General features: G+C 40.4%; 2 protein-coding genes across 4 annotated transcripts in view; one reads left to right on the plus strand and one right to left on the minus strand.

The window, feature by feature from the left end:
* tsc2 (tuberous sclerosis 2) overlaps positions 1-9,046 on the minus strand; it is a 41,877-nt gene extending 32,831 nt beyond the window's left edge. For 2 of the 3 annotated variants that reach the window (XM_015396360.1, XM_015396362.1), the window contains exons 1-7: positions 8,862-9,032; positions 5,767-5,930; positions 4,287-4,373; positions 4,079-4,189; positions 3,587-3,734; positions 292-409; positions 85-133 (exon numbers count right to left, since the gene is read on the minus strand). In XM_015396360.1, the coding sequence (XP_015251846.1) occupies positions 85-133; positions 292-409; positions 3,587-3,734; positions 4,079-4,189; positions 4,287-4,373; positions 5,767-5,901 (648 nt within the window). In that variant the 5' untranslated portion in view covers positions 5,902-5,930; positions 8,862-9,032. Of the gene's footprint in view, positions 1-84; positions 134-291; positions 410-3,586; positions 3,735-4,078; positions 4,190-4,286; positions 4,374-5,766; positions 5,931-8,856 lie in introns of all 3 variants that reach the window. The other variant, XM_015396361.1, reaches the window with a different exon arrangement.
* Positions 9,047-10,189: 1,143 nt separating this feature from the next.
* nthl1 (nth-like DNA glycosylase 1) overlaps positions 10,190-15,468 on the plus strand; it is an 11,995-nt gene continuing 6,716 nt past the window's right edge. The window contains exons 1-5 of the mRNA XM_015396358.1: positions 10,190-10,429; positions 11,638-11,867; positions 11,944-12,114; positions 12,200-12,359; positions 15,225-15,330. Of these exons, the coding sequence (XP_015251844.1) occupies positions 10,243-10,429; positions 11,638-11,867; positions 11,944-12,114; positions 12,200-12,359; positions 15,225-15,330 (854 nt within the window). The 5' untranslated portion in view covers positions 10,190-10,242. The remainder of the gene's footprint in view (positions 10,430-11,637; positions 11,868-11,943; positions 12,115-12,199; positions 12,360-15,224; positions 15,331-15,468) is intronic.

A 15,468-nucleotide genomic window follows, 5' to 3' on the forward strand; every position in this document is an offset into this window, starting at 1 on the left:
TGGGAAGGCCAGCTATGAACCAGACAGAAACGAAGGTGTGTGGGTGGAAATCATCATAAGTCTGGAATAATGACAGAAACCAACCTCTATATCTGTGGATGATGTTGTTCGGTTGCACAGAAAACAGATTTTCCTGCAGAGAGCACAAAAGGTTAACATGGTTGTTTGAATTTAAAACACCAACTGGATAGCAATGAAAACTTATAAACAGATTGAAACAAAAAGATCTCACAAAATAAAAATTCAAACTGAAGCCCAACCAACACTGATTGGGTTGTTCCTTAGACTTACTGGACCATGAGGGAGACGTTCTGATCCAGGTAGCAGCTGTTGTACTTTACTAGATTCACAAGGACATGGAGGAAATCTGTGGTAAGACCAATGTCCATCCACAGGAGGACAAACCGGGCTGAAAAAGAGATCAATGATTGTTAAGAGATTGGAAAAAGGAGCAGTAATGCAGTTAATTATTAGGACCACTATAATGAGAAGATGTAATACAATCAACTATTAACTATTAAAAATGATCTGATACAGTCTCAGTCTCTTCCTCGAAAAACCATGTTAACACAGTGAAGGGGTTGTAATGCTCAGATGATCTCAGGTACTATTTTGTTATGGCTTAAATGCCCCTGGTAGGGTCTCTCTAGGCAAACAGGCTCTGGGTGACTGGTCAGACAAAGGGGAGTTCAAAAGCCATCATAACACAAAAACAGAGAAGTTGGCAACCTGTCTTTTACATTCGCTAGGGCAGGGTTGTGCATGAACGCGTTCAATGAACAGCATTCACCGAATATGTTCATATTTTTAGTGAACCGTGAAAAGTTTTGAAATAATAAACGTAAACAAGACCGACTTTCACACTAAGAATAATGACAAACACAGCTCACGTTCGGTTGATAACGGCACTTTTCATTGGATATCGTCAGGTTTTACGGCACCTATTACAGCAAACAGCGTGAAAGAAGAACGTGTCTACCGCTAGTACTAGTCTGCGCAATTCAGACTCATCTTCTGCTATTTCTGATGCCAGTTTTGCAGAGCGTTTGGCAGAGTTTCATGAAGTAACAAAGGAAGAGTCCATACGTCGGCCATGTCCACTTCAAATTTAAAGGGACATATCAAATTAAATCATCTGAGCTATTTTGGGAAATACTGTATCTACTTCTGAATGAGGAACGTAAGAAATCATTTTCGATAAAGATCTTTTCAGCAGAACCTGAAAATACCTGTGTGTTTCTTAAGTTCTGTGCAGTTTGGAAAGGGTGAAATATGAGGTTCTATTGTGTAGGATTGTGGCTTAATCTACAAAATTAACTAGTTCATTTACAGGTTTGTGAACTTAGATCATTTTTGAAAAAGTGAACTATGAACATGAACTATTTTAATTATGAACTGGCACAATATTGTGGCTGGGACCTCACCCTGGAGCCAAACCTGCAGTTATTGTTCATTGGTATGCATCTGGGGCTTGGGTTATTCCTCAACATACCCTACCCAGCCAAGCCCAAACCAGTGCCACAACGCCATCCCCCAGTGGACCCACCACTCACAACCATAAGGGACCAAAGCAAAGAGGATTGGGCAGCAGCCAGAGATGGAGGCCTCAACGACCTAATCCTCGGACACCCAAACTGGCTCTAAAGATGTGGAATGTCACCCTGATGGGAGAAAGGAGCATGAGCTTGAGTCGAAGGTGGAGCAGTACCAGCCGAATTGTAGTCAGGCTTGCCTCCACTCAGCCTGGGCCCTGGAACCCAGCTCCTTCAGAGAGGCTGGACTTAGATCTACTCTAGAGTGGCCCACAGGCAGAAGCAAAGAGCTGCAGTGGGTTCTCTCGTCATCCCTCCAGCTTAGCCGTCTCATATTGGGGTTTATCCCGGTGGATGAGAGGATTACATCACTGTGCTTTTGGTAAAGGGCTCTGTCCACCAATCACCGAATGATGGTGAGTTGATACACATAACAGGTTTGGCTTAGTCTGCCAAATCTGTAAACCATTGTAAAGAACTTCCATCAATGCCTGGTGGAGCTCTCAGTCAGGAATGTAATCATTAACTTCTTAGATTCCCATGGAGATAGGGGGCAGAATCTGTTTTCCACCTTCGTTGTCAATTTGCCCGTTAGATATGTGGTGCCTGCCATGGTACCAATTCCTGGACCCAGCAGTAACGTATGCTGTCAAGGTAACGGAGTTATATCTAGCCTGGTAGGGCTGTGAGGCTACTTAGGCAGCTAGAACGTAAACTAAGGCCAAGCACTTGCTGATGCAAAACTCATTTGGCCTCAAAATGTTTCAGGGAAATCATTCATCTCCTCCGAAAAATGGGATGAAGAGCTTTGCTTAGACTGAATACAGTGGGAGAGAGGAAGCTACCAACCAGGGCTTAGGACACTGTCAGACAGTGGACAGAATACTGTGACGACTGTCTAAACTGGGCTTTCATGCCTTTCCTGGTGGAAGCATAAACTAGGTGCTCAGAGTCAGACTTGCTCATCACTCGGGCTAAAGTCAAAGAGGTCTTCAGCATTGCTTGGCGGTTGGAGACAGTGCCCCTGAACTGGCAGACGGGGGTTGTAGTACCCCTTCACCAGGAGGGATTTCATTTTCCACTCTCCCAAGGAAGGTCTATCCCAGGATGCTAGGGAGTAGAGTCCAGCTGATTGTCAAACTTTGGCTTCAAGATGAACAATGTGGCTTCTCATCACAGCCTTGGAACAATGGACAAGGTGTACACCTGGAAGAATTCAAACATGTCTATTGTGGTCCCCCTTGGGTGGTACTCCTGAAGTATGCAGTCATAGGCCCTTTAGTATGGGCCATCAAGTATCTGTGCAAGAGGAGTTTGGTCCGCATTGCTGATAGTAAGTTGCATCAGTTCTCAGTGCATGTTGGACCCTGGCACGGCTGCAACTGATCCTATTCATAACTTTCATGAACAGTATTTCTAGAAGCCGCCAGGGGGGTTATTTCTGGGTACCAGAGGATTTTGTTTCTATTTGCGGATGACATGTTCTGCTGGTTACCTCCAAACCAGACCTACAAAACCCTGAGGCGAATTATAGCTGAGAGAAGAGCAACCTGGATAAACATTTACTCCTTCTACAGCCAAAGACACGCTGGAGGGAGTAAGTCTCTCGGCTGGCCCTGGAACACCGTGGGCTTCCACAAGAGGAGGTGGTGGAGGTGTCTGGGGAAGTCTAGGGGTCTATGATGAGACTGCTGACCTTGCAACCCAGTCCAGAATAAAGTGGAATACAACAAGTATACTTCACTAGCAGAGGTAACATTTCTATTTTAGAAATGAACACTAAAATGTGGATCCACTTTTATGTGGATCTCATTGATCCACATAATTCTGATGATGATATACCAAATTTAAGGAACCTGTCTAATAGGAATTTTAAACTTTAACTGAGATGGTTTAGTTAAGCTTATTAGCTGTAATAAAGCTATTGTTTTATTTCATCAACTCCAGGCTTCCTCCTGTAGATTCTCTTTTACCAAGCCATCATCTTTTCTATTGTACAACATAAAAACATGACAGTGAAGCCTAAAAGGAAGTTTAATTGTGTATCTTTTTACCAATGTCTTCCTCCAGGTATGTGATGTCCTTTCCATTTTCCGTTAAAGCCTTGAACACTTCCAATCTCTCTGAGAGGTCCTCATTGCAAGGTTGGTAGTCTCTGACCACCTTAAAAAAGTAGGCCCTAAGAGGACCAAGCCATTCTCCCTTCAGAAAGACAAAATACACAACAAAAATAAACTGTAACTGAGTGAAGATAATGTCAAATTTAACAAATTAACTTAAATTCAAGTATGAAAAAAATCACAACTTATTTCCTGGATGGGTGATGCCATTATTCTTCAGGCACTATGTGCTGGGGTTGTAATTCTGTTTGTATTAGGAGTTTGTTTGGATTTGAGACATGGAAACAAAACAAAAAAAATCCTATTGCGCTCCAAGATCCTAAAAAACCCCATTAAACATCAAAACACTTAAACAATTGATTTGACCTTAAATACCCCTAATGTCTTTCCCTCTCACTGAACAAGGTAAATCAAATGAAGGTCTACCTGTCCTTGGATGATGGACTTGAGTAGGTGAAGGACAGCATGCCTGGCCTCTGGTGGCTGCTCGGGTGACAGCATGTCCTCCACAGCTTTCCAAACAGCCTCCACTGCATTCTGATTCGCATGGAGTTACAGGTTTAATGATTATGGAAGATGTTCACTTTGCCATAAAAATAGCTTAATAAAATTTATAAAAAACAGAGACAATTACCTCTTCAAATTTTTTTATTTTTGCCAGCTCACATATCTGGTTCATCACCCGGATGCGGTTGCTGAGGCCACAATCAGGGTGGAGTTCCTGCAAAACATGAAGAAAACAAAAAGGTGTTAGGCCCAGTTCTACTTCAGAGGGCTGGTTCACAAAGCAGGTTCAGCAAACTCAGTCTCAAACTCTAAATGGATCCAGTCTAAGGATAGAAAGTTTTCAGTTTCACACCAGATGCTCTGAGTTACTTTAATCAACTGAGTAGTTTCACTCGGAGTTGCGCTCCTGCCATGAAAAGCCATCATCAGTGGAGCCGCAATTCAATGAGTCACCATGACAAATTATGACCATTAACAATATGAATATGAATATGAAGATCTGAAATTCATTAAATAAATTGAGATCGATGGATTTCACTCAGTCAGCACTTTATTTTCATATCTTTGCAAAGAGAGAATAGTTCATCATACAGCCCTTACTGCTCTGTATTCAGCCCCCTTCTGCCTGGGCAGCGTGTTTTCCCTCTTCAGAGTCAAAACAAATTACACACACTTTGATTAACAGAAGCAGGTTATGAATAAACCTTAAGAAAGAACCTCTTCTTTTTTTAACTTTGTATTGTCCACCAGGTCCTTACTCTGATTTTTTTTCAGAGTTCCTATCTGATTTAGTGTTAAATACTGACAGGGTCACCATAGTGGAGGATGTTAACATCCATGCTGACATTGAAGATTATATCTTAAATGCCGCCTTTAATGCCATCTTAGACTCATTTGTCTTTGCTCAAAATGTGAGTACCGGTAGTCTGACACATTCTCATCATACTATGGACCTTGTGCTGACATTTGGCATTGAATGTGAAGAAATAGCAGTATTTCCTCACAACCCTGTCCTCTCTGACCACTTTTCAGTAACCTCCAAAAATACTTTTGACTTGTAACTTTCTGCTGCTGAATGCAGAAAAAACAGAAGTTATAGTCTTTGGACCAGAGTTTTTGAAAAATAAGCTGGTTAGTCAGTCACTTCAATTGGTTGGGATTACATTAACTGATTTTAGGTATAAAAAACTCATGTTTTTAGTTAACATGCTTTGTGAAATGGGCCTCAGACCAAAAACCTATTTTTTGTGTGATAATACCTTCTAATAATCAAAAATAAGCTGATTCATGCTATCCATTTTTAAAGCTTTGAGCCATTAGAGAAATCAAATAATTTGTTTAGTAGTCAAGAAAAGGTACTTAGTAAAAAATAAATAAATACTACTTTTTTCTATCAATTTTGCTGAAACCATTAAGCAATCTTTCTTAATTACACAGAAAACAGGTCTCATTTTCCAAAACAGCTTCAGAATATTAAGTTTGGTTGGTGGACTTTCTATTAAAGCAGAGTGATTGTTTTTGAAGCAACAAAGGCTTAAATTAAGAATAAATGGCAGCTGGAATCAGCATCAGAGCAGAAAAATGTAAAGCAATACAATTTCACTCACCTTTATGATGTCAGCTGTAATAATGAATTCAGGCAGCTTGGAATCATTTTGTTTCGTTTGCTGGCGAGGTGTCCCCAGCCCAAAGATCCCCTTGACCTTTTCTTTTAGTGTCTCTTTGCTCTGTTGTTTATTCATCCTAAAAGAAGCTTATCTGCTGTTGATGCCTGCAACAGAACACAAGACATTATTTCACCGCCTTTTCTAAGTTTTGCACACCGACTTGGTTCTATAACAGATTTAGCTTTAGTAGCTTTTTGCATTGCGTTTTATTAAGAGTGGATGCTAATATGCCTAAATAATTGCACTGTATAACCCTTATAAACACTTTATACACTACAAAAGGGCTGAGCAAATAAATCAAGGATTTAAATCAATGAAAAAAGGCAAGATATTTAACTTTAACCTCGTTGGGATGTCTTGCTTTAGTCTTCTAGCTCCTGTTTTTCGCATTGTTCTCTAAAAAAAAAACCTCTGAAGCCTCCACAGAACAACTGGGTTCACACTGACATTACTTACAGATTAACTCATGTTATTAAATAGCAGACTTCTTCTGGCATTTATTTAAGGGTATATGAATTTTCTCTTTTTGTCCAGTGATGTATTAATTGTGTTAAGTTTGTCTTACAAAAATAACACCCTGAAGTCTGGGGGTGTAAAAGTGAGGGAATTTGAAAGAGCTCAAGGGGCTCGGTGGTAGGGCTGTGTGGGGAAAAAAAAATAATTTTGCCGATATATTGTGATTTTTGGCTCCCGATGTGATATTGATCTGTCACCACCACCCTGGCAAATAGCGCTGTGGAGCCCTTGAGGTGCAGCACAGCACTATGTCTGCAGTTGAGGCAGTCACAGTAACAGACATGGGCTCTGTTCTAATTCATGGGCTGCGTCTTCCGAAGGCCAGATTCGAAGGCCGATTATGTCATAGCGAGCCAAAGTCTGGTCGGATTCCAAGACTCCCAGTTATGCGGCCTTAAAATGCGTCCTTCATTTTGCCCAATTTGAACGACGGGTCCGGTGTATCCTCTCTATCCTTGATTTTCCCAGGATTCATTGCAAGACCAAGCAAGCCGGCTGCTCCATGATCAGAGGAAATGGTACTTGGTTCCGTACAGTGGTGAATATTGGCTGTTCAATTTAATATAATACAAATATGAATAGTTAAGTTAGTAGTTAGTAGTTCCACCTGAAATGAATGAAAATAGTTGTTTTAATGGTTAATGAGGCAGATATGTGGCGGTAATGTTTGGTTTATCTAAAGGTTTTTATCTGTTACTGTGGAAATGGGACAGTAATAATAAACAGTTTTGAAAAGTTCGGTTTTTATTCTTTTACTGCTTTGTGTGTCAACTATCACGGTTGCTAAGCGACAGAGATTAGCAATGGCTAATGGCTGTAATATCCACCGAAGGCTGGACCTGTGTGAATTCACAGCCAAGACTCTTCCAGTCTCCTTCTTTTCAAGGACTTTGAAGGATCCAGTCCAGGTAGACCACGAAGACACAGCCCATAAATTCGAACACAGCCATGGACTGACGAAAACCCCAAACAACATGGACACCAAAATAACTAAACGACCAATATCATCTGATGAAAATATAGAGCACTTTTTTTATCTACATATGTAATTTTGATAGCTGCGTAAAACATCACAATATATAGTGATATTACAATATTGTGATTAGGGTTGGAAATAATAACCTGACTCCGCCAGATGGATTTGCTCCGCATATCCATCTGGAAACCTTCCGTTGAAGTAATTTTGGGAAGGGGCGAAAATACTGGTTAGCTGATTGGCCTATGTTGGTGATAGACGGGCCAAATAAACCAATCAGATCAACGAAGCATATGACGTACTAACAGAGCGACGACGAAAACACAACCACAAGCCCTCTTGCCGAAACCAGTCGGGAGAAGAGCAAAAACATCGTTTCCTCTGAGAAAAGCCTCCAGAGCAGTGTTTTGCTCTTCTTTCAGTGAAGAACTACTCTGTAATTCCCATAAAACTTGCTCGATAGCCACGCTAACGCTAGGTTCACCGGCTGAAGCCGCCATGTTCTTTAGACTGAACTGTCGCGCTTCTCGTTGCGTCACACCTCAACGCGCCTCAAAGCCAACGCTGATTGGACGTACGTTTGGTGAACAGCTCCAAATTTTCTTCAACGGAGAGTCTCCAGACTGATTAGCGAGTGAAATCTTGAAAGCTCACGAGATCAGGACGGTCTCACGAGGCTATGGAAATAATGCTTATTTAGCAAATCGATTATTCTGTCGATTATTTTTTCAATCAATAATCGGATAGCAGTAGACTTTTTACAAAACAAACTTTTCGACTTGAGGAGTTCTGGATAGAGCATATTAATAGACAAAAAAAAGCTCAACTTAATTGCTAAATTTTAAAAATTTTTTTTTACAATTTTGGTCTAATTGCTGCTTTGAGTGGGTCAGCTAAATGAATACATTAAAGTGTCTATATTCCATTTAAAGATTAATCGATTACTAAATAAAATTATTATTTCAATAATCGATTAATCACGATTAATTGTTTCAGCCCTGATCATGATAATATGGTATCATGGCCCAAGTATCGTATCACAACAGCCCTGCCAATACTCAGCCCTACTCATACAGTAAGATTAGTGAGAGCATTGCAACAACCAGGATCTGTTTCACCATGTGCAGCTACATACATTCATCAGCAGATGGGAACATTCTTTAGTGAGGCTTCTGCAAAACACATGATTTATTGTTGTGCAGCCGTGAAGCTGAGCGGCCTGTAAATGTGTAAACCAGGGGGCTGGTTTTAGGACTTTACTGTCATGTGGGACCTGACAGAGCAGAGGGAGGGAGCAGTGGGACAACGGCTGTTCTGTTTCACTCCGACAACAACAACATCTGTGCCAGGTGTCCTCTGGCCACAGGACAGCATGACTGGAAGGACCTAGTAAACAATGCGCCATCCAAAGAAAACGCACAATAACGCTGAAGCCCCAGCTACGCTTTGTATCGCCTCATACAGGCTAAGATTGAAGATTTATGGACCTGAATCAGATAGCTTCCCCTCTCGCTCACCCTTTTTTTCTCCACTCTCACCTTACCGAAGTGCTGTCGCTTTCTCCTTCATTTATTCAAAGCTTCGTCCTTTTAGAGCAAACCAGGCCGTGTGCTGCTGCTGCTGCTGCAGCTGCTGCTGTGCATTTAACTGTTTATTAGTGACCGAAAGCTGCGTTCAGTCCTCCTCTACCGAACCGGATGCCACACGAACCCTCTGACGACGTGTTCCTGTGACGCGGGCTTGCCGCGCACCTTCATGGGAAATGGAGTTCTTCGAGACGCTAAAGTCCTTTTTCGCTAGTTGTCTTATTTTATTTGGCAGTAAAACATGTTTTCCGAACGGCAAGCAACGGTTCTAGCACTCCAAGCTACAGTCAAATCATTCACCTATGAAACGTTTTTTGGTTGTTTTTATTAGTATTTTTACGTTATGCTATTGCTGGTATTAGCCTAACAGCTAACGAAATAAACTGACGCTTCTAAAGTTCGCTTCTTATTGATGTGCTCGTTTAATATTTTATGGCAAGCTGTTAGTGTATTTACTCGCTTCCGATTTCGTTTTGTGTGTGGAAAAATAGCCATAACAAGATCTGGAATTACCACAGGTATTACCACATTTTAGAATTACGGAAGAGGATTAGGGCCACTGAAAAAAAAAAGTTAACTGATTTTTACATTTTATTTCAGTTTAACATAGGAAAAAAGTCGACCTTTTTCTCAGAATTCTGACTTTTTTTCTCAGAATTCTGACTTTAATCTTAGAATCCTGACTTATTTTCTCAGAATTCTGACTTTTTTCTCAGAATTCTGACAGATAACAAACATGTTAGCATCAAGCCATAGCCGTGTCTGTTTTAGAGACTAGCTCTCTTGTTTTAATGACCTTCTGCTCCTCCATTAATGAGGGGACCCCTCACACACGTAAAAAGTTGCCTTATTCCATCATTTTCTACCAATGTGTTCCTGTTCCTCTCAAACAACTCACATCTTTGTCAGTGAAGCTGAGTGTTCCCACATCTCTTCCTTCATGGTGCCCATCTACATTAAGATCCAAAATTCTGAGATTAAAGTCAGAATTATGAGAAAAGTCAGAATTCTGAGATTAAACTCAAGAGTTCATATTAAACTGAAATAAAATTTAAAAAATCAGTTAGCTCTTTTTTTTCCCAGTGGCCCTAATCCTCTTCCGTATATAAAGGCTGTCTTTATTAAAATACATTTAAATGAACTTGTGGATTACTAAAGCTATGTTATATTGTAATCCAGTAAGTTTTGCTTTAATTAAAGCATGAAAAACCGATCATAAGTTCCTGGTTTTTAGATAACAGAGACAGCGTGAAACAGACTACGATCCTAAAACTAACTTCATTGCACGCTATATGTAATGTCCGCTGTGGTGCCTGTTATGTAGTCCAGAACTATAAAATGAGTTCTCCGTATTTTATGCAACGCAGCTCTGTCCTCACCCGGAGTAGCAGTACTGGAAGAGTAGCTGCGGCCTCTTTAAGTTCCAAACTCACCAGCACACAGAGAGATGTGGACACCAGTTCTGCAGTGAAGGTGAAGGTGGAGGCGGAGGAGGCGACAGTGTCCAAACTCGAGTCATCCACCGGTATGTTCACGCTGGGTTCACCAAATACAAAGATTTTTTATTAAAGCTGAGGAAACTTTAATTTGCATATAGTAATTTGCGCATGCGTAAATAATTTCTATTTGTTTTGATTTAATTGTCTCTGGCATCACTGGGACTGTGGATGCCATGCAGAGATGTAGGCTACTAATGACTGGACATGTAAACAAAGCAGCTTTTTACAAAAACATTGATAGGGAACCAGCTTGGTTTAAAAAAAAAATATTACGCACTAAGATTACCCTTGATTAATTTCCACAGATCTGACCAGTTAATTGTCTGCCTTCTGTAGAAAAGCATCATTATACTGCCACCACCATGCTTACTGATGGGATTGATGTGTTTAGGTTGATGTGCGGTGTTATTTTTCCACCGGAGCTGTGGATCTGTGGTGCTCCTCCAGATCGACCACAGATCTCCCAGCGGCTTCCATGAATAATGCTCTGCTTGCCCCACTTATCAATTTATATTGAGCTATTTAATGTTTTACACACAATTTTTATTTTAGGATAACGTATCGAGCAGAGCTCTGGCATATGTTCAAAGCTTTGGATATTGTTTTATAACCTAATCCCCACCATCGCTGGTCTTTATGAGCAAGAGCAGAAAAATTGATAGAAGAAAATAAAGAGAAATCCATTGTTATTTTAAATATATCAGGCCCTATTGAATTCAAAATTGTAACCGGGATACTTTAAATTCATAAATAGCTGGGCTTAAATAACAGCCCTTCCTGTGTACTTGTTATTTATGTCCCTTTATGTCACAAGGCAAGTCTGCTAGTCAGGAGGAGATCACCTGCTTTTCAAGGTTCCTTATTTTTGTGGCCATCATTCCTTACAAACAGCTGGCATGATATAAAAAATGAAAGTGTTGATTGATCACCAATTATTCTGCTATTGCCAAGTTTGCCTAATATGTTTACGTTAAACGGATTATACTTGGATCAAGTCAAAATGACTTGATCCAAGTATAATCCAAATATATGATTATACTTGGATCAAGTGAATAGGATTCTATAAATCATTATCTGGGCTTTATTGAAATGTCTTTTAAACAGATGTATTGAAGAGCCAAAAACACTTTACAGATTAAAGCTACCTGCTTGTTCTTATGTTTATAGCACTAACTCCCTTATAAAGATATTTACACATCTTTTTTTAACATATTATTGTGTTTTCTCCAATTAGGTGAACAGCAGACAGAAGCTTCGTCACAGCCTCCACACAGTCGCAGGAGAAGGCAGGTTAAGGTGGAATATGACAGAGATGATGGTATTTCCCAGGTAAAGGTGGAGCACTGGGAGCCTCTGGATTGGATGAAACAGTTGGGTTTCATCCGGGAGATGAGGAGCGGTCGCGATGCTCCTGTGGATAACATGGGAGCAGAGAAATGCTATGACGCAGAAGCCCCTCCACAGGTAAGCGTGGCCTGTGTTGTTTTTTGTTTCAATTGTATGAAACTCAGTATCAGTGCAGTTAAATACTCCTTCACAGGTGAGACGCTTCCAGGTGTTGGTGTCGCTCATGCTGTCCAGCCAGACAAAGGACCAGGTAACGGGAGCAGCTATGCAGAGGCTCCGAGCACATGGCTGCACTGCAGAGAACATCGTCGCCACTGATGATAAAAAACTGGGAGAACTCATCTATCCTGTGGGCTTCTGGAGGGTAACACCCCATCATTTTCCAGCCTGTTTCATTTCTCCCCTTTGCAATAAAAGTTATGAAGTAAACAGAACCTCCTTCTTTATAGAATAAGGTGAAATTTCTGAAGCAGACGTCAGCCATGCTGATGACTGAGTTTGGGGGAGATATCCCAAACAGCGTGGAAGGGCTGGTTCGTCTGCCGGGGGTCGGACCTAAGATGGCTCACCTGGCCATGGACATTGCCTGGAACCAAGTGTCTGGAATAGGTGTGTATTTATATTTGAGGCGTTCACAGTTGTGTACAAATCCAGCTGGATAAAACAAATGAAGGTCAGTTTTCCAACTTTAATGCCAGACTTAAAGCTTCACTGTGTAATAATTACAGGGATTTACTAGCATATATATATAATATATTATACAGGTATGTTATTTATTAGCATCTATGAAAGGAACGTTTCAGTTTCTATGTTTGCTTTGCCTTTAAGATTGCTATTTATAATTATAAAGGAGACATTTATGGAGGCAGACATCTTTGCGCTACGGCAACACTGATGTGACAAACTATTGACTGTATAGATCGCTGTGATGCTTTAATGTGACTGGGGCAAGTTATACCGATATAAAATCTATATCCTACATAGATTAATAATAAAATAATAATAATTAAATACTATTTAGAAAATTATCTATGTAAACAAACTTCTTCGTCACTTGATAATATACACGATTCGCACTTTGCAGAAGCTGTATAAATTCTTCTTCAAGGAGCCTTTTGTTGTCCGATGCCCGTAGACATTAATATTAATCTAAAAAATATTTGAAAGGTCAGTTTTAGCCTTACTGGAAGCAAAGTAAGGAATAGCTGCTGGAATATTTATAGATATTAAAAATAATTATTATTTATTGCAACAACAAAAACAAAAAAAGTTGGAACATTACATGATCTGGGTTGAATTTCAGTAGGTTAGAATGTTATTAAGGCAGCAGGATGTGAACCTGGGGAATGTGTGTTTACAGTAGGATCTTGCCCTGCGATAGAAGGGTCCATGGTTCAAGCTCCTTTCAGTGTCATTGTGTCCTTGGGTAGGACACTTTGCCTGCGTTGCCTCCTGGTGGTGGTCAGAGGGACAGGTGGTGTCGGTGTACAGCAGCCCCGCTTCTATCAGTGAGCCCCAGGGCAGCTGTGGCTACAGTGTAGTTTGCCACCATCAGTGTATGAATGCGTGAAGGATTGAATGTTGCGTAAAGCGCTTTGGTCAAGCCTCCTGACTTGGAAAAAGCGCTATATAAGTACAGGCCATTTACCATTCACATTGCTTACTTGGGTCTTTTTTTGGCTCCAAAATGCTTCTCAATGTGTGGAAATAAGATATGTGAAATGTCTTAAGTTATGAAATTTCTAATATTTAGCGGACATTTTCTGTGTTGGGCATATGCTTAAAAAGCTTATAAAGTTTTCACGGAAGAAGTGAACAAACCAAAAGAGAAGAAGAGGTTTGATAGAGAGCAAAAAACCCACATAAACATTATTTTTAATGTTATGTGGGAACTGTGAAAGGGACAAGGAACTGAAAATACAGATAAAGTCAAATGTCAAAATAGTACACAAATTCAAAGTTCTTGGTGTTATACTAAAGAAATAGTGACAGAGCCGTGACAGTTTTGTCTGGGTGACCAGATTCCCGTGGGATTCCCGTGGGATGGGAGTCAGTATTAGTAACGATCACGGGATTGGGACGGTAGAGGATTAAACATTAACGGGAGCAGACGGGAGCGGGAGCAAACCAATAGTAACTTGCGCTCTGAGTTTTTCACCCGCGCTCAAAAACAACAAGAATGGGAGTGGTGCAGGAGCGGGAGTCATGCGGAATGGGAGTGGGAGTAATTTCACCAGGAGTGGGACGGGACAGGATTTAGATTTCTACTCTGGCCCGGGATCGGGACGGGACACAATTTTTTTCTGTGGGAGTGAGACAGGACAGGAGTGAAAATCCACTCCCGTGTCAGTCTCTAGTTTATGGTTAATATACTGCCACCCTCTGTTTCAAAGAGGAACTGTTTGATTCAAAGGCAATAAACTATCTCCTCATGGGAGCAACAAAGCACCTGGTAGCCAATGATTGCCTAGGTGTGGCCAGGGTCATTCCTGGCCTACCTCTAGCTCCACTGCTGTGAACAAAGTGAAAAAGCATTGGAACGTTATGTACTTTTTCTTAGTAACTCGAACAATCATACTAACCCACTATTCATACAGCCAAAAGTATCCAAATTTGCTGGCAGTGTTAAACTATAAACATTAAATATAGTTTACAGTATAAAGCTAAAAAATATTAACACAGGCTTGAATATTATTACAGTCGTTATTACCAACTGTTGCCTTTTATTTTGCTGTACATTACATTATTATCTAATGTAATGTAATCAATACATGTGATTACTGTAATGTATATTAAAAAAAGATTGTTTCTACTATCCTTTGTTACCTTTAATAGAATTAGAAAATGAAATGATATAATACCAACATTAGATCAAGGAGGCATTGTTATGCGTCCCAACACAGCTGTACACCTGCAGGCTGCAGCTTTGTTTACAGAATAGTTTGTTGTGTCTTGGGAAAACTGGTCCTGTTGATAAGAAAATAGGTCTTCAGAGAAGTTGCACATAAATAAAATTAATTCTGAGAAAATTCTGCAGCTGTTCTGGTCCTTACCAGCTTCTTCTCAGATGTACAAAACCAAGAAATGTTTTAGACTCTTCTGTCTTATATTTTCAGCAGATTTTTCTGCTTTCTGCCAACATTGTTGTGTGTGTGTCTAAGCAGCAGTACCTTGGCTCCATGAAGCTTTTTTTTTTGTTTGTTTTTTGTTACTGTTATTGCTTAATTAACGTTTATACATAAATGTGTGCAGCTATTTGCTACAAAATAAATAAAAGCTGGGAAAAGTCTAGGTGTTGCCGGAATAGTGTTGAACAGCAAAACTTTCCACATTGCCTAAAGTAGCTCGTCTCAAAAAGAAAGAATGTATGAATAACTTTATTTCAGACAATCCAGGAAAAAGATGGCCCTCAGCTGCAGGAGCCTTTTATGAGCATGTGAAGGAGACTTAGTGGTTATCTTCATTGTTTTTTAGGAGTGGACACACATGTTCATCGCATCTCCAACAGGCTGGGCTGGCTCAAGAAACCAACCAAGAACCCAGAGGACACACGCAAGGCCCTGGAGGACTGGTTACCTAGGTAAATACATTATGATCAGTACATTCTTTAAAAGCCATAATGCTGTAAACTTTTTCCTTCCTTCCTTCCTTCCGTCCTTCCTTCCTTCCTTCCTTCCTTCCTTCCTTCCTTCCTTCCTTCCTTCCTTCCTTCCTTCCT

This window comes from Cyprinodon variegatus, unplaced genomic scaffold (assembly GCF_000732505.1).
Source record: "Cyprinodon variegatus isolate N-32 unplaced genomic scaffold, C_variegatus-1.0 Scaffold792, whole genome shotgun sequence".
In the NCBI taxonomy this organism is placed as follows: Eukaryota; Metazoa; Chordata; class Actinopteri; order Cyprinodontiformes; family Cyprinodontidae; genus Cyprinodon; species Cyprinodon variegatus.